The sequence below is a fragment of the Osmerus eperlanus genome, unplaced genomic scaffold, assembly GCF_963692335.1.
Source record: "Osmerus eperlanus unplaced genomic scaffold, fOsmEpe2.1 SCAFFOLD_306, whole genome shotgun sequence".
Taxonomy (NCBI): Eukaryota; Metazoa; Chordata; class Actinopteri; order Osmeriformes; family Osmeridae; genus Osmerus; species Osmerus eperlanus.
Window position 1 is genome coordinate 1 of NW_026911447.1, and position 22,747 is coordinate 22,747.

General features: G+C 52.1%; 1 protein-coding gene across 1 annotated transcript; it reads left to right on the forward strand.

Moving 5' to 3' along the window:
- Positions 1 to 3,021: 3,021 nt before the first annotated feature.
- On the forward strand, positions 3,022 to 22,064 carry LOC134016100 (neurocan core protein-like; the record flags this gene model as incomplete). The annotated part of the gene is made up of 8 exons (XM_062455505.1): positions 3,022 to 3,073; positions 5,312 to 5,535; positions 5,649 to 5,817; positions 9,703 to 9,877; positions 11,406 to 11,533; positions 13,704 to 13,997; positions 15,108 to 15,905; positions 20,946 to 22,064. Coding segments are annotated over exons 1-8 (2,959 nt in total), but the record flags the coding sequence as incomplete, so codon positions are not given.
- Positions 22,065 to 22,747: the final 683 nt, after the last annotated feature.

The window sequence follows — 22,747 nt, forward strand, 5'->3', positions numbered from 1 at the left end:
GGAACAGAGGGAAGATGGAGGACGAGAGGAGGGTGGGCGGTGGAGCGGGGGCTGGGGTCCCAGTCGGAAGATTTCATGCGAGGAAAATGCCAGCTGTGTGACACACACACATGCTTGTTTGGTGTCTAATCTGACAGGCACCACTGGCTGTCAGTGAGGAAACTATGGTGTTTAAGAAGTGTGTGTGTGTGTGTGTGCGTGTGCGTGGCTTGCGGAACAAATTGTTTGTCCGTCCCCACTCGAACGGAGTGACTTTAAGTTTAGCTTCCCTGTTTATAAGTATTAAACCACCAGCGGATCGGAAAGACACGAATGTGCACCTTGACATGAATAATGACAGTTCATAGACACAGTGGTTCCATTAAATTCATTAAAATCGATTCCATATCAGGACTGTAGAATCTAGGGCCTAAGATGTGACTGACGGGTCTCCTGACCCCACTACTGGTCTCCAACCAGCCCATTGAAGTCTGTCGCTCAGCTACAGAATGTATTTCAGGCCTGATCACTGCTAACTCCTGGTCTATACATTTGCATTTCATTTATCATTTAGCAGACGCTCTTATCCAGAGCGACTTACAGTAAGTACAGGGACATTCCCCCGAGGCAGGTAGGGTTAAGTGCCTTGCCCAAGGACACAACGTCATTTGGCACGGCTGGGAATCGAACTGGCAACTTTCAGATTACTAGCCCGATTCCTAACCGCTCAGCCACCTGACTCCCATACATGACTGTCATTAATGCATAATATCTGTTACCATATTAACACATTCTGTATGAGTAAAAAGATAGAATGTATGAAACAAAAAAGGCAATAGATAATCTTCTGTCATTAACAGAAGCACATCGAAATCCTTGATTTCTCCCACTGTGTGTGTGTGTGTGTGTCTGTGCATGGGTGTGGTGTGTGTGTGTTTGTGTGTCTCTGCATGGGTGTGTGTGTGTCTGTGCATGGGTGTGTGTGTGTGTGTCTGTGCATGGGTGTGTGTGTGTCTGTGCATGGGTGTGTGTGTGTCTGTGCATGGGTGTGTGTGTGTCTGTGCATGGGTGTGTGTGTGTCTGTGCATGGGTGTGTGTGTTTGTGCATGGGTGTGTGTTTGTGTGTCTCTGCATGGGTGTGTGTGTGTGTCTGTGCGTGCGTGTGTGTGTGTGTGTGTCTGTGCATGGGTGTGTGTGTGTCTGTACATGGGTGTGTGTGTGTGTTTTTTCCTCCCATCGAACATTCTCCCCCATTTCAGCTTGTAGTGCTTCTGTTGCCATGGTAATCATTAAGGATTTGGGGGAGTTACCAACTGCAGGGTTACATATCTCATTTCTCTCTCTCTGTCTCTCTTTCTTTCTCTGTCTCTCTCTCTCTGTGTCTCCCTCTCTCTGTCTCTCTCCCTCTCTCTCTGTCTCTCTCCCTCTCTCTGTCTCCCTCTCTCTCTGTCTCTCTCTCTCTGTCTCCCTCTCTCTGTTTCTCTCCCTCTGTCTCCCTCTCTCTGTCTCCCTCTCTCTCTGTCTCCCTCTCTGTCTCTCTCTCCTGCACTCTTTCTCTCTATTTATCTGTCTTTGTATCTCTCTGCTCATGATTGGTTGCCCACCACTTTCTTGAGCTCCTTACCTCCTCTTCTCCTCCAACTGATTCAGAAACGTTTATCAGGTTATTGCATATAAAAGATTCACAAACCCCAGGCTCTATATTGAGCTGCCTGCAGATCCTTCTCTGCACTCTTGAAAAGTGTTTTTTGCTCAAGCTCTCAACACAAACACCTCAAATCAACAGTGGGATTATTTCTGCTCCAAAAAACGATTTTACTCCAAATGAACGAAATACGGTTCGTACCCAGGCTGCAAGCCATGAGTAGACTGTAACGTATTGGAGATCCGGGTTCGATTCCCCTCCCAGGGCCCGGCACTTGACTAAGATATCAGCTGCCAGGTGGTTCAGACAGGCGATGCAAGACACTGGTAAATACCTGACACGCAGACAGACAGGAGACAACCCTTAGAGCTGCACACCTGGCTGCCTGTCGCCTAATGAGAGACAGCAGCTTTCACTGGAAAGCCCATAACAGGTGAGACTAGTGGAGGGACAGGTGGAGAATAAAGAGAAATGTATGCCATTGTGTTGATGTTACAGTGGAAAAGCCCATTAACAGGCCGGCTCTTCTGTAAGCAAATGCTGCGCCAGGCTGATAAAGGATTCCGACAGAAGTTTATTATTTGCGTGTGCTCTGTAAAAAATAAAAAACTTGACAAATGTAAGAGGGTTGACAATCCCATCGATCAAGACGCCGTCTGTTATTCAGCGGAACGAGAAACAGCGGCAGTGGGACCGACAGAGAGAGAGAGAGAGAGAGAGCGCGAGACGATGAAAAAGCAAAGAGGCAAAGAAAGAGAAGAATGGAAAGAGAAGGGGGAGAGAGAAAACGAGAGAGAGCCTTCTCGTCTTCACAACTCGGACCTCGATGGCCAAAGGGGTCAAACTCCTCCCCTTCTGCTTGGTCACACCCCCTTGCCCCTCCCCTCATTACCCAGAGGTTCTTTTGGGGAAAGAACCCTCAATGGAAAACGGACTTATTTCCAAACAAAGGCTGATCTCATGGGGGTTACGCTGGTGAAAACATTTCCATCTAAATGCAGATTTGGTCTATCTACTTTGATAAGGCCATGCTGCTTACATTCATTATTCAACCAACTGGGAATGAAGCCATTTTTCCTCAACCTCAGTCTTCCCTTTAAGCTATCATTTAGGCTCTCAAGCAGGTACCTGCCATTGATTTCTTTTGATTTTATGTTGTAAATTGTACCAAGGGCAAAGCCTCCAAACGCCAACGGTAGAGAAAAAAAACAAGAAATGCATTTGTACAAATGAGGTTGACAGATAAGGACTCGGAGGAGTTGGGGGGTGGTGTGTGTGTTGGGGTGTGTGTGTGTGGGGGGGGGGGGCGGGTGGGGGCTTCTCCTTGAGGTGGTCACGGTCTGGTGTGCTTTGTCCGGCGCACATTAATCTGACGGGCAGGATACATGGGCAGCACAATGGCAGTGCAGATCAGCGAGCTGGCTGTGGGCCAGGAAGACGGGGCTGGTGGTTTGGTGAGGCAGCGTCTCGCCTTGCCTCGCCTTGCCTCGTCTCGACGCAGCTGAAACACCATCCCTGCCTCTCCAGCTCTAAACTACAGTTGGCTGGATTAGATCCTACCCTGCTTCAGGCTTGATGGCCCAGAAATTGCAGTTTGATATAATCCTCGGGGACGGTTTGCCAGTGTATGTGTGTGTGTGTGTGTGTGTGTGTGTGTGTGTGTGTGTGTGTGTGTGTGTGTGTGTGTGTGGAGGTAAAGAGGAGGAGGAGAAGAGGGGGAATTCTGGCAGGAACTTCAGAATGTTTGTGTTTGTGTGTGTGTGTGGGCTTGTTTGTGTGTGCTTGTCTTGTTTGTGTGATGGCGTGTGTTTGTGTGTGTGTGTGCTTGTGTGTGTGTGTGTCTGCTTGTGCGTGTGTATCCGTGTGTGTGTGCTTGTTTGGGTGTCTATGAGCTTTAGTGGACAAGCTCTGGGCATGTCTGACTCTGATAAAGTGTTGCTTGGGCAGCAACCCTTTATACGGGGATGTACTGTACTATACACATCCAATCCAACATCCCCACTTCCTCTAATAGGTCATGACACCCACACACCCCCACCCTTCTCCACCATCTCCCAGGTTCTCCGAGCACCAATCTCACTGCTTCAATTCATCCGGCTTGGTGTTTCAGACGGCGAGTCCTGCGAGGCAGCTCTCTCTCTCTCTCTCTCACTCACACACGTGCCGGAAACTGATACTAATAAAAATAAATCGATACACTTCTCATCGCCTCGCTCTCCCCAACTCCAAACACCTCTCTCTTGCTCTGTCGGTCTGTTCTCCACTTCCTTGCAACGACATTGTTTTTAATTAGTCGTTCCCCCCCCCCTCTCTTTCATGACTTTTTCTGGGCCTACCCAATTCACACCTCCCATCATGGTCCCCTTCTCTCCGTTAGTTCAAAGGAAGTTTCATTTCTCTCTCTCTCTCTCTCTCTCTCTCTCTCTCTCTCTCTCTCTCTCTCTCTCTTCTCTCTCTCTCTCTCTCTCTCTCTCTCTCTCTCTCTCTCTCTCTCTCTCTCTCTCTCTCTCTCTCTCTCTCACTGACACACGCTTGCACAAAATACATGCACACAAACACACAACCACAAACAATGTCCTTTCCCCTAGTATGTCCTCCTGATCCCAGTTACATTTAACAGTGGTAGTCCAAAACACACACACACACACAATCTGTGTCTCTATTTTTCTCTGTCTCTCTCTGTCTCTCTCTGTTTCTCTCTGTCTCTCTCTCTCTCTCTCTCTCTCTGACTATCTCTTCTAACAGCAGGACACCACAGCTCTCCAATCTCTCTCCAATTATTCCACTTCCCCTCTATCTCTCTGCCTGTTCAATAAGAAATGACTACCAGGGTTTTGATGTTATTTCTCCTCAGTTTTTCGCCAGGTGATGTTGCCTCAGAAGCATGTCATAAGAATCTCTACGAGGCCCCACAGACAGAGAAAGCAGAGCCGGATGGAGTGAATATAGGCACACAATGCTCACCTTTTAAGTCTTGGGGAGAAGGAGGGTGTGTGTGGGAGAAGGGAGAGGCAGACACACTACAGAAATGACACACTATAGCCCCTCTCTCCCAGAGCATGCAAGCCCTAGCAAAGAACAGCTCTCTTTTGTGATGAAAAGTTTTGGTTAATGAATCAAGATAGCTGTGAGATTGGAGTGGATCAAAACATTGATTTAAGACAAAGGATCTGATTTGATGCTTTTGAAACAGGGGCCTCCCCGACGATATGAAAGCCTTCTGTGAGACCAACCCACTGGAATTGTTTCGTGGATCAATGACCAATAATCCATAGTGACTGAATGATCTCCAGGGTCTTTGACTGCCCTGAGTGAGTCCGGAGAAGCAGAGCAGGGTTGATGGGAGGCAGTGCGGGGGGGAAGTGTAACGTCCTCTGATCGATACTGAGACACAGGAGCAGCCCTTTTCTCCGTACGAGCGAGGGGGAGCTCAGACTTCAATCAGGCCTTCCTCTCTTCACCACGCCTCTGGCGATTTCTCCTCCAGTCTCTCTGTCTTCCAGTCTCTCTCTCTCTCTCACCTTTCCATGCTCTCTCTTTCTTGATCTTACTGCTGTTTCTCGAACCCTCCCCCGGTTTTCTCCCCTTCAAACCCTCTCGCTCCTCTCAAGCGATCTGCTTTGATGAATGAATGCATGAACGAACGAATCCCGTATCTTTTAACCATACCCCCCTCCCCCCTCCCAGGTCTGGTCTGGGCGGAGCCAGTGGTCAACATGAGGAAGGTCACCCACAAGGCCATTCGGGAGGAGCTGTCCAACAGTGTCCTCCTCCCCTGCGTCTTCAACCTGAGGACCAACCCGTCCCACGAGCCGCCCCGCATCAAGTGGACCAAGGTGTGGGGCCAGCGCGGCTCCGACGGCCTGCAGAAGGAACAGTCCGTCCTGGTCGCCAAGGACAACGTGGTGAAGGTGAGGAGAGACGTGGTCTACGCTGCCGCGTTGTGTTCCGAGGGGGAGGGACCCGTCCGCCCCGTTTGTCTAAGTCTCCCGCCCCCCCCGCCTCCCTCCCCCCCCCCCTTTAGGTGAAGAAGGCCTTCCAGGGCCGAGTCACCCTGCCGGGTTACCAGGACAACCGGTTCAACGCCAGCCTGGCTCTGAGCAGCCTGCGATCCAGTGACTCGGGCCTGTACCGCTGTGAGGTGGTGGTGGGCATCAACGACGAACAGGACACCGTGCCCCTGGACGTCACAGGTAACAACACCCACCAGCTGGCTGCTCTCCCAGCCTGCCTGCCTGCCTGCCTGCCTGCCAGCCAGTCAGCCCACACCCCTCCATGTTTTTAAGAGGAGACTATAGTAACTCTATAAGGACAGGTAGGGAAGGATCTAGACATGCTGTAGACAGGCACGGTAACCTATAACACACTGACATCCATCCTGGCTGTCAACAAAGCTAACCGCTAGGCAGGCTTCTAACTGTGTCCCTGCAGTGTTGACTTGGTGTGTTTACTGTCTGTGTAGGGGTCTGACACTGGTCTCTATGCTATGTGAAATGTTCTGACAGTCTAGGGGAGCTCAGTGGTGCGAGTAAGAGACTGTTGACCTGGGTCAACTCCGGTTCTGCTGCATGAGGGAAGATAATCAAGCTCATCTGGCTAATCTAGGAGATGAGGTTCCGTCCAACTGTAATGTTTAGTACCTGTTTGACCTTTCTTTCTTTCTCTCTCTCTCTCTCTCTCTCTCTCTCTCTCTTGCTCTATTTCTCTCTGTCTCTTTCTCTGTCTCTCTCTCTCTCTCTCTGCACATTGGTTGGTCATCAGTGTAGTAGTGACCTCTGCTCATGATGCTATCATTATGTCTTCTTAGGTATCACAGTAATTACCTAAAGTCCCTCAACCATGTAGGCACAGGTACATTATTTCCGGGTCAGCTACTGTGGATGTCAATGTGCCATTATGCTGCTGGTTGTGGGGAAGTCAAACACCGTGTTAGCCAGGGAACAGAACAGCTACAGGATACACAGCATCAGACCTGCTCTCGCCTCCACAGAGATGTTGCTGTGTCAGCGCCTGTGCACATTCAGCCCGCTAGCCTCATTCCCTCAAACATGTACCCTATAGATACACACACACACACACACACACAATCACACTTAAACAAACACACACACACACACCAGCTACAACCTCGTTTCCCTCGGAGAATAACACAGTTACAGCCCTACTCTATTATCCAGATATAGCCCCCACGCGTGTGTGTGTGCGTGTGCGGGCACATCCGTGTGTGTGAACGAGTCACTTTCACGAGTGAGCGCATCGCGCGCACCCCTTCGAGCGTGCGGCCCTCTGCAAAGATCATCAAGCGATGTGTATTTCTCAATGAGCCAATCTTTTCCCGTTCTCCTCGAGAGCCCTCGTATCTGCAGGAGACCCCCCTGGCTGTGTGCGTCGGAGACCCCGTCCCCACAGCTCGCAGGCAATCGATTAACACACCATAAAAGTGTCCCTCCTTCAGAGAGAAGAGGCCCATTATCTGTCGGTGGAGGGCTGATCTCAGGGCCCTGCCTTGGATCGAAAGTCACGCTATGCTGCGGTTCCCCAGCCCGTCCCACACCCCCTACTAGGGGGGGCTTAATGTATTCATTAGAGGATATTGATGCCGCCCGCGTCATCAATATCATATTCTTGTCAGGAAGCCCTCTGATTGGCTGGTGTGTGGGTCCCCAAGCTCTGATGAGATCTCTTTCCTCGTCCCCTGGACTGTATTGGATGGTCACTGGTCCATGTCAGACCAATTAGAGCACGGCCATTGATTCTTTCTCTATCCCTCCCTCTCTGTCCCTCTCTCTCTCTCTCGCTCTCTCTCTCTCTGAGGGATGAAGGTGAAGGGGTGGAGGGAGTGTAAGGGTTGTTGAGAGAGACTCCACTCAGCTCCTGGTCCTGGGGGGGGAGGGAGGGGTAGAAAGATGGTTGAGAGAGATGAGGAGAGAGAGACAGAGACAGAGAGAAATGGAGATCTGGAGAGTAGATAGGCAGGGGTGAAAAGTCTGCGAGAGAAAGCGAGAGAGAGAGAGAGAGAGAGAGAGAGAGAGAGAGAGAGAGAGAGAGAGAGAGAGAGAGAGAGAGAGAGAGAGAGAGAGAGAGAGAGAGAGAGAGATGAAAGACAATACTTCCTTTGAACTAACGGAGAGAAGGGGACCATGATGGGAAGTGTGAATTGGGTAGGTCCAGAAATAGTCATGCGCAGTGTTCAAATTGTGTGTGTATGTATTTATGCACACACACACACATTACCACTACAGCTGCATTGTTCAAATTGGCCCCCAAGCCCCAGAAGTCTCTGTCATTACCTCACACACTCAGCAGTGAAAGATGAAGGAGCCATGTTTATGGCAGGAAGGCTGGCTCCCTGGCCCCTGGCCGCTTTTCATGTGAGGGGGCTTCTCCTGGGACTGGATGTGGTAAGCGCAGGCGGAGGTGGGAGGGTTAGATGGACACTTCAAAAGCAATTCCCTCTCCTGCTTCCGGGGCTGAGTGGGATTACGGTCGTCACACAGGTCGGAGAGGCCTCACATGATCCGGCTCTCCTTCCCTTTGTTAGCTTCACTTCCTCTCTCCTCTCCCTCTATCTCCCTCTCTCTCCCTTCCTCTCTCCTCTCCCTTCCTCTCTCCTCTCCCTCTATTTCTCTCTCCCTTCCTCTCCCTCTCTCTCCCTTCCTCTCCCTCTCTCTCCCTTCCTCTCTCCCTCTCTCTCCCTTCCTCTCTCTCCCTTCCTCTCTCTCCCTTCCTCTCCCTTTCTCTCTCTCCCTTCCTCTCTCTCTCCCTTCCTCTCCCTCTCTCTCCCTTCCTCTCCCTCCCTCTCTCTCCCTTCCTCTCCCTCCCTCCCTCTCTCTCTCTCCCTCTCTCTATCTCTCCCCCTCCCTCCCTCTCCCTCTCCCTCTCCCTCTCTCTCTCTCTCTCTCTCTCTCTCTCTCTCTCTCTCTCTCTCTCTCATATACACGCTCACTAATTATTTCCCCCCCTCCTATCTGGCTCTCTTTACCTTTTCTGCTGTGATGTGGTTCACATCTCTGTGTCTGCCTAAGCCTCTCCTATTCCCATGTTCTCTCTCTCTCTCTTTCTCTCTCTCTCTTTTACTTTCTCCCTAATGAATCTTTCATCCCCATTCTCTCTCTCTGGATATGTAGAGAAGCATCAAGTGCCGCCTGACGTCGACAGTGCTGTATGTTGTTAAACCAGCAAAGTAAACATGGAGTCAGGTGGCTGAACCGGGCTAGTAATCTGAAGGTTGCCAGTTCGATTCCCGGCCATGTCAAATGACGTTGTGTCCTTGGGCAAGGCAATTAACCCTACCTGCCTCGGGGGGAATGTCCCTGTACTTACTGTAAGTCGCTCTGGATAAGAGCGTCTGCTAAATGACTAAATGTAATGTAAATGTAAACATGGGCGCCGTAGCTGTTTGTCATAACAAGGATCCAAGGACAAACTCTCACACACACACACACACACACACACAGACACACACACTCTTGCATATACAAATACATCTACAGTAGATAAGCCTGTCTGATGCAAATCAAGCTCAAACACAGAGGTTGTTTTGCAATGTTAAACTGACTGCTCCTTCAGAGGAGCGATACCATCACCGCACTGCATGATGGGATTCTGTGCTGACTCTGGTACTAGATAGGAAGTCAGTCTTCCACCATCGGGTCAACCATTAGACAAAAAGACATCCCCATGTAGGCACCCCTTCACATTTAATTACATTACATACATTTAGCAGACGCTCTTATCCAGAGCGACTTACAGTAAGTACAGGGACATTCTCCCGAGGCAAGTAGGGTGAAGTGCCTTGCCCAAGGACACAACGTCATTTGGCACAGCCGGGAATCGAACCAACAACCTTCTGCTTAATAGCCCGACTCCCTAACCGCTCAGCCATCTGACCCCTCACAAGGAGTTTAGTTCTAAACCACCTCCACTACACTTCTGCTGGTCCGTGTGGATGATCGCCACGTATACATAGATACAGCCAAGTCACGACAGCGTATGCTTCCGAGAGCAGATCTAGTTCCTGTGTGAGTTGTGACCTGCACCCCTCACGCCCCCCCCCCCCCCCGCCTCTCCCCCCTCAGGTGTTGTGTTCCACTACCGGGCCCCCCACGACCGCTACGCCCTGTCCTTCCCTGACGCCAGGCGCGTGTGCCTGGAGAACTCGGCCGTGATCGCCACCCCGGGTCAGCTGCAGGCCACCTTCGCCGACGGCTACGACAACTGCGACGCGGGCTGGCTCTCCGACCAAACCGTGAGGTAAGAGGCACCTGGTGGCCAGGCATCGCTAGGCAACGCTACAAACGCCCCCCCCCCCGCCTGGACATCTGCGTGGGCCGGGGAGAGACGCCGAAGGTGTTGAGGTGGATCTGGCGACCCTGTGTGTTTCCAGGTGTAGGTGAGCCGTCGTCTCCTGTGACGAGGGAAAAAAAAACGGTGCCCTCTGGTGAACAGGGATAAGTGGCCGTTTAGTATGTACTTCAAGATGCTTTCGTAAATCTCTGTGAACCAAACAGACGTCATGTGAAGGACATCTTCCACTAGGGTGAATCAAAAGCTTGTTTGGTAAGCGGTGTAGGAGAGAGAGGAGATGGCTCAGCCAATGGTTCGCCTACTTCACTAAAAATGGCTGGAAAAGCATGTGATTAAATGGCGAGATTTCTAAACCCATGCCAAACAGTATAGAGACAAAGACGGAGGAATGGCGACATATGTGAGAGAGCCTGACACCAGCCATCTTAAATGCAAATCAGTCTGGCCTCTGAAGACCTGCGAGAAAACCTCTGCATCCATCTCTCATAGAAATTGATTTATTGCTTGTTTACATCTGGCAGGCTAGCAGTCATTCCTCATTACGCCTCCATGCCCCAACCCCCCCCCCCCCCCCACACACACACACACACACACACATGCTACCCCCCCCACACACCCATCGACAGCCCTGCATCTCCATCCAGAGCTGCCTGTCAGGGTGTGCTGCCCTGGGTCTCCAGAGCTTCCAGCACCCCCTCCAGGCACCAGCGGGTGTACCACAGCCAGGACCATGTGGAGTACAGTAGGCATCAGCACGTCCACGCACTACCAGTCCATCAAGCTGTCAGTCCAACAACAGCAGTCCGCGACAGCAGCTTCAAAACATGGTGTTTCTACCATACAATCTCCCCCAGAGTCTCCCGGAGAGTGTGTTCCTTCCTGCTTCCCGTTCCCTCACCTGGGAGACTTCTAATTGGACGAGCTCCAGGGGCTGCCGACAAACGACCAATTAACACCGCGAAAATAGAGACATCAGCCAACCGCCAGCCCTCTGAAGCCACGGAGGGGGAGTGTGCGCGCGGTGCCTGCGAGTGTGTGTGTGTGCGAGTGTGTGCGTGCGTGTGTGTGCGTGTGTGTGTGTTGTATGTACACGAGTGTGAATGAGCACACACCTGTGCCCGAGCGTGGATGTTTGGATGAAAACAGGTGCGGTCCCGAGCAGGCTAGCGGCGGCGCGGGGGAGGGTGGGAGTGCCTCCTCTTGTCCTTCATGAAGCCCGTTGCAGCGCGACGTCATCTCTTAATCAGTCTTAGCCGTCTGCTCCCCGGCGCGGTCTGACTGGATCTACAATCTGGATTTGTCTCGAGTGATCACACAGCTGGTAGACGAAACCTCGATTCATTCTAGCCCCAACTTCCCCAGGATAACTGGAGGAGGAATCCGTGATCCCGTTCTGTTTTGACTCTCCTTTTCCCTCTCTCTCTCGATCTCTCTCTCTCTCTCATGTTCTCGCGCAATCTCTCTCTCTCCGCAGGTACCCCATCCAGTCGCCCAGGCCCGGCTGCTATGGCGACCGCGAGGACTCACCGGGGGTGCGCAACTACGGAAACAGGTCCCCCGATGAGCTATTCGACGTGTACTGCTTCGCCAAGCAACTGCAAGGTACTCCACCCCCCGTCCTGCGCCCCCTCCACCCCTCTTCCCCTCTTCCCCATCCCAGCAGAGGCTGGGAGAGGAAGCCCTACCCCCTCCCTTGCAGCTCTCTGGGACTCACACAGCTGCAGCGGAATCTACAGCTGCTCTCTCTCTCTCTCTCTCTCTCTCTCTCTCTCTCTCTCTGTCTGAGTCTCTAAGTGGGTCACAACGGCCCCTGCTCAGCTGTGATAGTCAGGCCACGGCAGGCCTCCACCTGGCCCCGACTTGGCCCCGACCTGGCCCCGCTGCTCCAGAACCAGCTGATACAGCCCTGCTTGCACACGGCTCCAGAGCACAGGCCCAGAGCACAGGCCCAGACCACAGGCCCAGAGCACAGTCTCAGAGCACAGGCCCAGAGCACAGGCCCAGAGCACAGTCCCAGAGCACAGGCCCAGAGCACAGGCCCAGAGCACAGTCTCAGAGCACAGTCTCAGAGCACAGGCCCAGAGCACAGGCCCAGAGCACAGTCCCAGAGCACAGTCTCAGAGCACAGGCCCAGAGCACAGGCCCAGAGCACAGTCCCAGAGCACAGGCCCAGAGCACAGGCCCAGAGCACAGTCTCAGAGCACAGTCTCAGAGCACAGGCCCAGAGCACAGGCCCAGAGCACAGGCCCAGAGCACAGGCCCAGAGCACAGTCTCAGAGCACAGTCTCAGAGCACAGGCCCAGAGCACAGGCCCAGAGCACAGGCCCAGAGCACAGTCTCAGAGCACAGTCTCAGAGCACAGGCCCAGAGCACAGGCCCAGAGCACAGTCCCGGCCTAGACTATCTGGGTAGTCTGTTTCTATGCAGAGCCTGGACCTGCCAGATCGTGTTAGTGCATGGTGTGGGGCAATTTCCACCGCGAGGGTGATTCGGAAAGACTTTGCATGCGATGGAGCTGTTTTGTGTAATCATGCTAGCAGGCACTATGTGTTTGCAGTACGAATCAACGCTAGGGAACTAGCAGATAATGGGGAGGTAGTAATCTTAGCAGTAGACCCTATTCTGGGTGCACATATACATAGACATCCCCTAGCAACGCTGCCCCTAGCAACGCTGCCCCTAGCAACGCTTTCCCTAGATACCACTGTTAAAATGAGGGATTTCTATGCTGTTCTTCCCAATGGAAATTCTAATTGTATTCCCTCCGACTCAAACATTGTGTTGAAGTCTTTAAACTAGACTTTTTCTATCACTGCTTGCTTGCTGTTGCAGCTGTAGGTCAGACAAACCTTACCTAGCATCTAGTTTTTTAGCAGCTAATGATTTAATAAGATCCCAAGAGGAACGCCTTATGCCTACGCTCTGACATCTGACCTCTAAAATCACATATTATTTACCTTTTTTCAACATTTCACAACTCTACCCTCCCTACTTATTTTTCTCCTTCTCACCCATCTACACATCTTCATCTCCATCAATCTTCTTTTTCATACCTTGTCATTCCTCTTTTCCTTTCAACTGTCTTTTTCTCTCCTTGTCTTTCGGTGGTGATTTGACCACACTGTTCTCTATTCTGTTCTGTCGCTCCACCTCCCTCCTGTCTCTCCGCTCTCTTTCTGATCTGTTACATTTTCCTCACATCCTTTGCTTATATTCCCCCAAACGATCGTCCTTCTCCTCCCCCCTCCCCCCTCCTCCCTCCCCCCTCACCCCAAACCTTCTCCTTCCTCATCCTTTTACCCCCCCTCCTCCTCCCCCCCCTCCCTCCCCTCCTCCCACCCCTACCCCCTCCTCCTCCCACCCCTTTCCCCCTCCTCCTCCTCCTCCTCCCCCCCCCTCCCTCCCCTCCTCCCACCCCTACCCCCTCCTCCTCCCACCCCTTTCCCCCTCCTCCTCCTCCTCCCCCCCTCCTCCTCCCCCCCCCCTCCCTCCCCTCCTCCCACCCCTACCCCCTCCTCCTCCCACCCCTTTCCCCCTCCTCCTCCTCCTCCTCCCCCCCCCTCCTCCCCCCCCCCTCCCTCCCCTCCTCCCACCCCTACCCCCTCCTCCTCCCACCCCTTTCCCCCTCCTCCTCCTCCTCCTCCCCCCCCCTCCTCCTCCTCCCCCCCCCCTCCCTCCCCTCCTCCCACCCCTACCCCCTCCTCCTCCCACCCCTTTCCCCCTCCTCCTCCTCCCCCCCCCCCCTCCTCCCCCCCCCCCCCCCTCCCCCCAGGCGAGGTGTTCCACTCCTCTGTGCCGGAGCGACTCAGCCTGGCCACGGCCTCCACCCACTGTCACACCCTGGGGGCCCAGCTGGCCACGGTGGGGCAGCTGTACCTGGCCTGGCAGGCCGGCCTGGACCAGTGTGACCCCGGCTGGCTGGCCGACGGCAGCGTGCGCTACCCCATCAACGTCCCCCGGAGGAACTGCGGAGGGGACGACCCCGGGGTGCGCACCGTCTACCACAACCCCAACCGCACCGGCTTCCCCGACACCACCGCCCTCTTCGACGCCTTCTGCTACAGAGGTAGGTTCTACAGGTGGAGGTTCTATAGAGCTAGGTTCTTCAATAGAGGAAGGTACTACAGAGGTAGATTCTGTAGAGATAGGTTCTTCTAGAATGGAAGGTTCTACAGCTGTAGGTTCTATAGAGCTAGGTTTTTCAATAGTGGAAGGTTCTACAGAAATCGATTCTGTAGAGATAGGTTCTTCTACAATGGAAGGTTCTACAGGTGTAGGTTCTATGGGGCTAGGTTCTTCAATAGAGGAAAGTTCTAGAGAGGTAGATTCTGTAGAGCAAGGTTCTTCTAGAATCGAAGGTTCTACAGGTGCAGGTTCTATAGAGCTAGGTTCTTCAATAGAGGAAGGTTCTGCAGAGGTCGGATCTAGAGTGGTAGGGTACTGCTACAGAGGTAGGCTGAGATATGTAGATGGGCAACCGTCGACGATTAACGCCGCAAATGAATAGCGGCAATTCCGAAACATTCCTGTGACTTGATGCCGTGGCGCCGACACACTGTTGTGTTTATTTCCCGTTAATTAGAGGCGGGTGTTTTTGGCATGCATGAATTAACACCGGGGGAATTCCGTGACATTTGGTACACTATGGGAATCAAAGCCTTTCTGGCGCACAGTGGAGGCGGAACCGAAACAGTGGGCGCTCTCCATCCAACACCCGCCAACCCCACAGGGGTTCATGACTCTGAAAACGTCCTTGCGGTGTCAGTTTATAATGTTTATAATGTTAGCAGACCCCAGGAGATTTCACTGCCTTCGTTTGGGTTCAGGGTTTGGAATGACTCCAGCCCTGTCGCTGTTGTGTGTTTACGTGTTGTGAGCTCAGTGGGGATGTTTGCTTTGCGGAGCAGTAAAACACTAGCCGTTAGATATATGACTGACAGGGAGTGGATAGATGGCAGGATAACAGTCTTATCTCAGGCTAGGTGTAAACACACACTGCCAAGGAGAAGAGGGAGATCACAGATCTCTACATAATTAAAGGCAAAACAAACACTGCAGAAGAAACAGAGGGCATTTCGATCTAAGATTATGGATAATGGATAAAGTCACATTATCATATTCATGACAGTCACATTTAGAAACCAGTGGTCTGTGTTTGTGTGTGTGTGTGTTTCAGAACTCCAGACAGGGATCCAGGGTTTTGAGGCTTTAGGGTTGGGTCAGCTCCAGACCCAGCCCTCTGAGGCCGACTCCGCCGACCCCAAACCCCAGCACGGTGACCCCAAACCCCAGCCCTCCTCGTGGACCGGCGTGGTAGACCTGGAGAAGGAAGGCCTCCGCTCGCTGGCCAGGGAGGACGAGTCGTCCGAGATCTCCGAGGAGCATGTGGTCATCCACCTGAGACCTGGAGAGACCTCTCCAGGCTGGGACCAGAACCTGGATAGCCAAGGTGGCTCCGCCCACGAGGATGCGGCGAGTGTAGGCGGCGGCCATTTTGGCTCTTCCGTCTCCCTTCCATCGCCCACGGCCTCTCCCACATCCCATTCTCACCCCACCAACAGCGTGCTGTCCAACTTCGTCAACTCCATGATGAGACCCTTCAGGTATTGGACCGGTGGGCTGGACACAGAAGAAGAGGCCCTCTACATGGCCACAGCCACCTCACTGCCTGAAGAAAAATCAGGGGACGACCAGATGCTAGCCGGGACTGCTAAAGAGGTCCCCATTGGAGGGAAGGGTGGAGCCAGCAATCAGGACAACGCCGTCATGGGGCACCGGGCCGGGACCCAGTCCGTCCAGACCCCCAGCGCAGGACTGGGGACCCCAGAGGAGGGTCTTTCTGAGCTGGAGAGAGAGGTGGTCCCGCTGGATCCTCTGGTCCCGGCGGTGTCAAACCGGGACCGCAGCGACCCGCACGCCCAGCCTGGGGAGAGGCCTAGCGTGGCCCGGACAGAAGCGGCATCTTCTGCCCCTGGTGAGAGTCTCTTCTGAGTCTTAGTGCTTGTATGTGCGTGTCTTTCTATGCTGGAAAGGGTCGTTCTTTGAGAGCACATTCCCTCTCAGTCTCGAGTTGTTTTGTGTACCACAAGGCCTCAGTCAGCACAGTTGATTCATGGATGTGAAAGGTATATTGAAGGGAAGGTTGACTGCCTCAACCACGCGTACGCTTTCGCTGTCCTTGTCTCTCTCTCCGGCTCTCGCTCTCTCGCCCACACACGATTTGTTTCTTTTTCTGCCTGTCTCTCTTTCTCTTTTTCGAGTTCTTCAACTTTTCTCTTTGTCTTTGTCTCTTTCTCTCTCTCCTTCTCCCTCGCTCTATGTCTCTTGCTCTCCCTCTCTCTTTCTCTATCTATCTATCTATCTCTCTGCATTGACTGGGAAGGTGGAGGTTTATAATCTTGTTTCACATTTCCTTGTATAATTCAGCAAGAAAGTAAATTACATTACATTTATATGCAGCTTTGGCTTCTATTAAGTCAGGAGTTCCCATTGAAAGTAAAGGTGAGAGAGTTACTGAGCAAGAAGAGGCACAGAGTCATAGATCAGTGAGCATGTGTGCCTGGGTGAATATGCATGAGATGGAGGGAGGGGGGAGGGAGGGAGACGGAGACGGAGAGAGACAGAGAGAGACAGAGAGAGACAGAGAGAGAGACAGAGAGAGAGACAGAGAGAGAGACAGAGAGAGAGACAGAGAGAGACAGAGAGAGAGAGACATAGAGACACAGATTTTGGACTACCAATGTTAAATGTAACTGGGATCAGGAGGACATACTAGGGGAAAGGACATTGTTTGTGGTTGTGTGCTTGTGTGCATGCATGTGTGTTTTTGTGCGAGCATGTGTGTGTGTGTGTGTAGGATGAGGCTCAATGATGGCTCAGGGACCACTGGGATGGAGGTAACATCCAACCTCGCAGCCCCAGTTAAGTCTCCCCAGGGCTGCCAAGGCAGGCGTGAGGACCAGAAAGGTCACCATATTGGCCCATTCTCCGCTTAAAACCTGTGCGGCTTCAACAACCCAAATCAATCTGTGTGATTCTCCCATCCTTTAGTGAGAGGGACAGGCAGGGCGGCTTTCATTTCTCACCCCCCCACTTACACCCCCAGGAGCACAAGAGGAGTAAAACACACCGCTTAAATCACGCCACTCAAGTCGAAAAGCGATTTAATAATGGTAGGCTTTCTCCACACTGCGGCTCGTCTTTCTATCCAAACATTCGAGAAGATCTCCCCCTCCAACCAAATGCCACCGTGGTGGATTAGGGTTTCACGGCAGGCTGAATCTGGAGCCCGAGGCTGCATATATTATTCACACGCCCACTTCCAATTAACGGCGGAGCGGCATTGCGGAGGTAGGGATCCTGCCAGGGTAGGCAGGATCGCCTTATCCACCGGGGCTGTGCCAATTAAGGCTCCCCTCGCTCTGGGTGGTAATTATCACCGTGGCGAGGACGAGGAGGAGGGAAGATGAAAAAAGGAGGCCGGCGGCCTTTTATTTTTGGGGGGTTCTCCTCGTCCTCTGACACTGTTTTGATAAGCAGTTGTTCGGCTGTTCGAGTGCCGCTCTCGGACAGGCTTCTCTGGGCAGCGCGGGCGGCCTCTCCGGGCACGGCTACCGCTCGTAACTCGGCGGCGTGCTGTTCTCCGGGGTCGCCATTTTGTTTCCCCTTTGATGGATGAGGATCTGAGAGGAATCAGAGTGGAGACGGGGGGAACATCTGGAGCTGTGGCATGGCAGCTCTGACACCTGACCCTCCGTCACTCGCACATTCCCTCACACACCACACACACACTCACACACACACACACATTCCCTCACACACCACACACACACTCACACACACACACACACACATTCCCTCACACACCACACACACACTCAAACACACACACACACACATTCCCTCACACACCACACACACACACACACATCCCTTCCTAACGCGTTGTGGGAGGAAGTCTGTTTGATGGAACACAGCTTCGGTTTTCAGGCTCTCCGGCAGGAAGAGATGAGTGTGTGTGTGTGTGAGTGTGTGTGTGTGTGTGAGACATGCAATAAATCTCCCCACGAGCCCGTCTTTATTGGCTGGCGCATCTTGCAGATATGCTGAGATGTACGAGCTCGAGTGCACACACACACACAACCACACACACAATTTCTCTCTCTCACTATATATCTCTGCTTAACTGTCTCTCTCTTGCACTCTCAATCTCTGTTTCCTATATGTCTCTTCAGTCTCTCTCTCTCTCTCCCTCTCTATCTCTATCTTCCCCTCTCTCTTTCCTCTCTATCTCCTTCTCTCTTTTCTCTCTCTCTCTTTTTCTCCCCCTCTCTCCTGTCCCTCTTTCTCTCTCTCTCCTATTGTCAGTCTGAATTCTCCCATTGATATGCTGTTTGACCTTAGGGATTGTCAGCTCTTGTATACTGCAACTTGTGCTACTATAACATTTACATTTAGTCATTTAGCAGACGCTCTTAACCAGAGCGACTTACAGTAAGTACAGGGACATTCCCCCGAGGCAGGTAGGGTGAAGTGCCTTGCCCAAGGACACAACGTCATTTGGTTGGCATAGCCGGGAATCGAACTGGCAACCTTCTGATTACTAGCCCGATTCCCTCAACGCTCAGCCACCTGACTCCCTATAACTCATAATTGATTTTCCCTCTGTTTACGCATCTGAAAGGGGGTTTATTATAAAGTTTGTTTGCTGGATTTGCATGTTATGACTCAACAATAGCTTCAGCTAAAACTCAAAGCAAACAGTAACAATAGGATATATTCTCAGCTGTGCTGTGTTATGATCACAAACGATATACTATAAAACCGAGACAGGCTAGTTTAATTTCTTATATAAGCCTTTAGATTGATGATCAGTTATGCAATCTCTCATTAGAATGTGTTGACAAAGTGGTTAATGAGCTATTCAGATTATTAATTGGACAATTACGTCAGTTATGAGACGCCTTTATGCAAATGAAGCCTGGCTCATAAAGTACATAGGCAACAGCAGACCGATGAATAATTTAACAGTTGTTCAATATTTCATATGTGGACATATCTGTGTATGTTCTCCCCCCCCCCACACAGTAATTTGTCGTGTTATCTGATGGAGTGTGTTCTCCTGCGGGCTGGCAGGGCCCACAGGAGACGGCACTCTGCCATCTCATCCTCCCTCATGCTGCACATTCTGTCACTGTACGAAAGCCCGTGTCAATAAAGTTTGATTTGATTTGATGACTCTATACAGATACAAGATACAGTGGCGTGTTGAGGCTTTATTGACTGGTCCTAGTGGTCATAAACATTTTAAAGAATATTTTGAAAAAACAGTTTCAAAAGGTTGAAAAAGAAATTTGAAATAAAGTTTAGAGAAAGTAATTTGAAAGAAAGTAAAAAAAAAAAGGCATTTGAAAGAAATCAAATCCAATTCAAAAGGGTTAACAATATTTTCACATCTACACCTGATATCTGTCGTCAGAATATGTCTGAACATGGCTGAAAACGATAACCACCCCACTAAAAATCAAAAATGATAAACGGTAAAGATAGCGGCAGGTGTCACCTGGGGTGGCCAATCAGATTCCAGGGGTTGCACGTACCACCCCAAGCCACGCCCCTGACAAGATAGTGCCAAATGGAGTGCTCAGCCACAAACACGATCGACCCGTCACACCGATACCCACGGCCTACGTACCAGACGTCCAGACACAGTGAATTATTGATGGTGTAGTCTCTGTACTGTAGATGTAGTCAGGTCAGGGGATGTAAGGAGAGACACAACTGAGAAGTCACTTTGGGACGCACCTGAATAAATCATGCCGACTGTACAGTGGGTGAATGACAGGTAACGGTTCAGTGGAACAGGTCCTGATGTGGGGACTTAGTGGAGGTGGTTTGGAGTGACACTCTCTCAACCAAGAATCCCTGCCAGGGAGTCTTACACAGACCACAGGGATGACCTTATGGTTCGGTGGTGTCGTTTGCAGACTAGTTTAGTGCAGGATAGTGCTGTACATCTGGGCTGCCTAACCTTGTTCCAGGAGAACTACTGTCCTGTATGCTTTCCTTCATACCCTAATCCAGTGGTTCTCAATCTTAGTCGTCGGGCCCCCCTGTTTGAGATATTTCCCTGCTCCAACACACCTGATTCAAATAAATGGGCCTGATAACCATTCATTTGAATCAGGTGTGTTGGAGCAGGGAAACGTCTAAAACATGCAGGGCAGGGGAGCCAGAGGACCAGGATTGAGAACCACTGCCCTAATCCATAACACCTGATTCTAACATTTAGCTGGTTGATAGGCTGAATCGCAGAGGTTGGAGACAAAGCCTACATGGGGTTTGATTACCAGGAACAGGATTGGATAGCCTGAGAAGTAGACTGCATATTAGGTGGAGTGGAAGTACCGCAGGACCCTCGGTGCTTTATCACTGTGAATGTGGTACTTACACTTTTATTCTCTGCTAGTTTTGCCAGACCTTCAGTGGTCAGAGAGAGAGATTAAATAGAGAGAGGAGGGACAGGGTGTGGAGAATGGAAGTGTGAAATTGCTTTGGAAAAATCCTCCCTTGGACCGGTGTGGGTCCTCTTAGAACTTAAACAGCTGCTCCACTAGAGAAATGGAGACGAGGAGAGAAACTTTTCTTTTGCAGACTTAGCAAGAATCAGATGGTAGGATATATTTCTGCTCTGAATCAGGAGCTAGCCTACAGCATTCGAATTAGCGACCCAGGAAAGTAGCAAATACAACTAATAGATGTTTTAATGTCTCTATACTTGATTTGTGTTTATGTTTGCAAATTCCCAGTCAGCTTTTACATAACATCTGGCTACAGCAAAGCAATGGATATACAAGAATCTGTTCAACAAATTATACATGATACAAATATTGTTTGAATACATTAAAACTTCTATGGAGTCTTATTTAGGGTAGCCGACAACCGTTTATTAGAAAAGTAAAAACATGTTTCTGCCCCAGGCGGTAGTAGTAAATCCTCTCTTCTCTCCCTATAGGAGGGGCTCCACCATCAGGGGCGGTTGGGAAGACAAACCCCCCAAGTGAGGCTGATGCCACCCGGCCCCAGGGCCCCAGGGGGCCGGCCTCCGCCCCGGTCCCCAGCAGCCAGCTCCGGTGGGCCCTGAAGACTATGCGTCGCTCTAAACTGGGTCCCCCTGGAAACGTGGCTTATGTGGGGAAGGGTTCCACATGGGAGCCTCTGGAAGCCAAGGCAGGGCCCCTGGAGGTCATGACTCTGCCCACCACCAGCAGAGACAATGGGGAGAACTTCTCTGGAGAGGGGAGGGACCAGGATCAGGATCAGGACGGGGTCAAAACTCCGGTTACCAGGACGACAACGGAACACGACAGGCAGACAGAGGCGGAGGGGAGCGGTGGGGAAGTCGAACCCAGAGCTCCGATCCTGAGGCCCACCCAAGACCACACCGGGGCTGTGACGGTGGCCGAGCACACCACCGTGTCCCAGTGGCAGCTGGTGGACCAGCCCACCACCCTGCCGGCCGGGGTCCCCAGTCCTGCGAGGGAGGGCCCTGCGAGGCCCGAGGGAACCGGTACCGCGAAGGAGGCCCGTGGGGAAATCCTGTTCGTCCGCCGGCCCACTGAGAACCTCCCCTCGACCTCCAGCAGGAGAGACAGCTCTGTTGGGGGGTCCCCGGGGTCAGGCTCCTCCCCCACCATCAGAAAGCAGAGCTGGCAGAACCCCCAGCCCAGGGGGACAGAGACACACCCAAGCCCAGAGGAGGCCACCTCTTCTGGGTTCACCTCCAGGCCTGCAGCCCCCATGGAGCCTCTGACCACAGTCCAGAGCTCCACGGCCCAGTCCCTAACCACCAGAGAACCCGCCGCCGCTAACGCCACCGACGGCTCCTCTGCGGACAGCGAAAGGGATTCCACCAAGGAGGCTCCTGTCTCTGTAGCCTGGGTGCCGGAGGAACAGGAGAAGAACCGCACGGTCTCGGCAACTCCTCAGCCCGACGACAGGGTTGAGTCCAGGTCGGCCGTGTCCGAGTCCTTCGTGGTGGGGGCCGGCCGGCCCCCGGTGACCACAGACAAGGCCGACCAGAACCCCTTCGTGGTCATCATGCCCAACTGGGTCTTCGGCCTGAACCCTGGAGGTAGGCAGCTCGTTTGGTCCCTCTCCTCGTGAGGCATAATCACCACAGTCATTATCACATTGACACCATGACAACCGGTTACTTAGTTGATGCGACGCACTTTTATTCAGTCTGAGGCCGGGTAATCAAAACCAGAACTGTCACTGCACTCTCTCTTTCTCTTTATCTGTCTCTCTCTCTCTCCCTCTCTCTTTCACTCTCTGTCTCTCCCTCTCTCTCTCTGCCTTGCCCTATTTCCCTCTGCCTCTCTCTCTCCATCCCTCTCTTCCTCCCTGTCTCCATCAAACAGAGAGACAGCATACTGTGGTAGCAGCAGTAATTAAAGGGTCAGGGTCTGTGCAATTACGGAGCATCACAGAGGCAGGCCTCTCTCTCTCTCTCTCTCTCTCTCTCTCTCTCTCTCTCTCTCTCTCTCTCTCTCTCTCTCTCTCTCTCTCTCTCCAGCTGACAAATCAATGTTGACGAAGGCTGGAACACGGGGCTTGTAATTGACTCCAGGCTCTTACCTCAGACCTCACATCTCTGTTCTGCTCTTTAACCCCCCTCCCCTCTCTCTCTCTCTCTCTCTCTCTCTCTTTCTCTCTTAAATTATTTAAACCCCCCCTCCCCTTCTTTTCCCACCTCTCTCTCTCTTTCTCACTCTCTTTCTCACTCTCTTTCTCTCTCTCTCTCTCTCTCTCTCT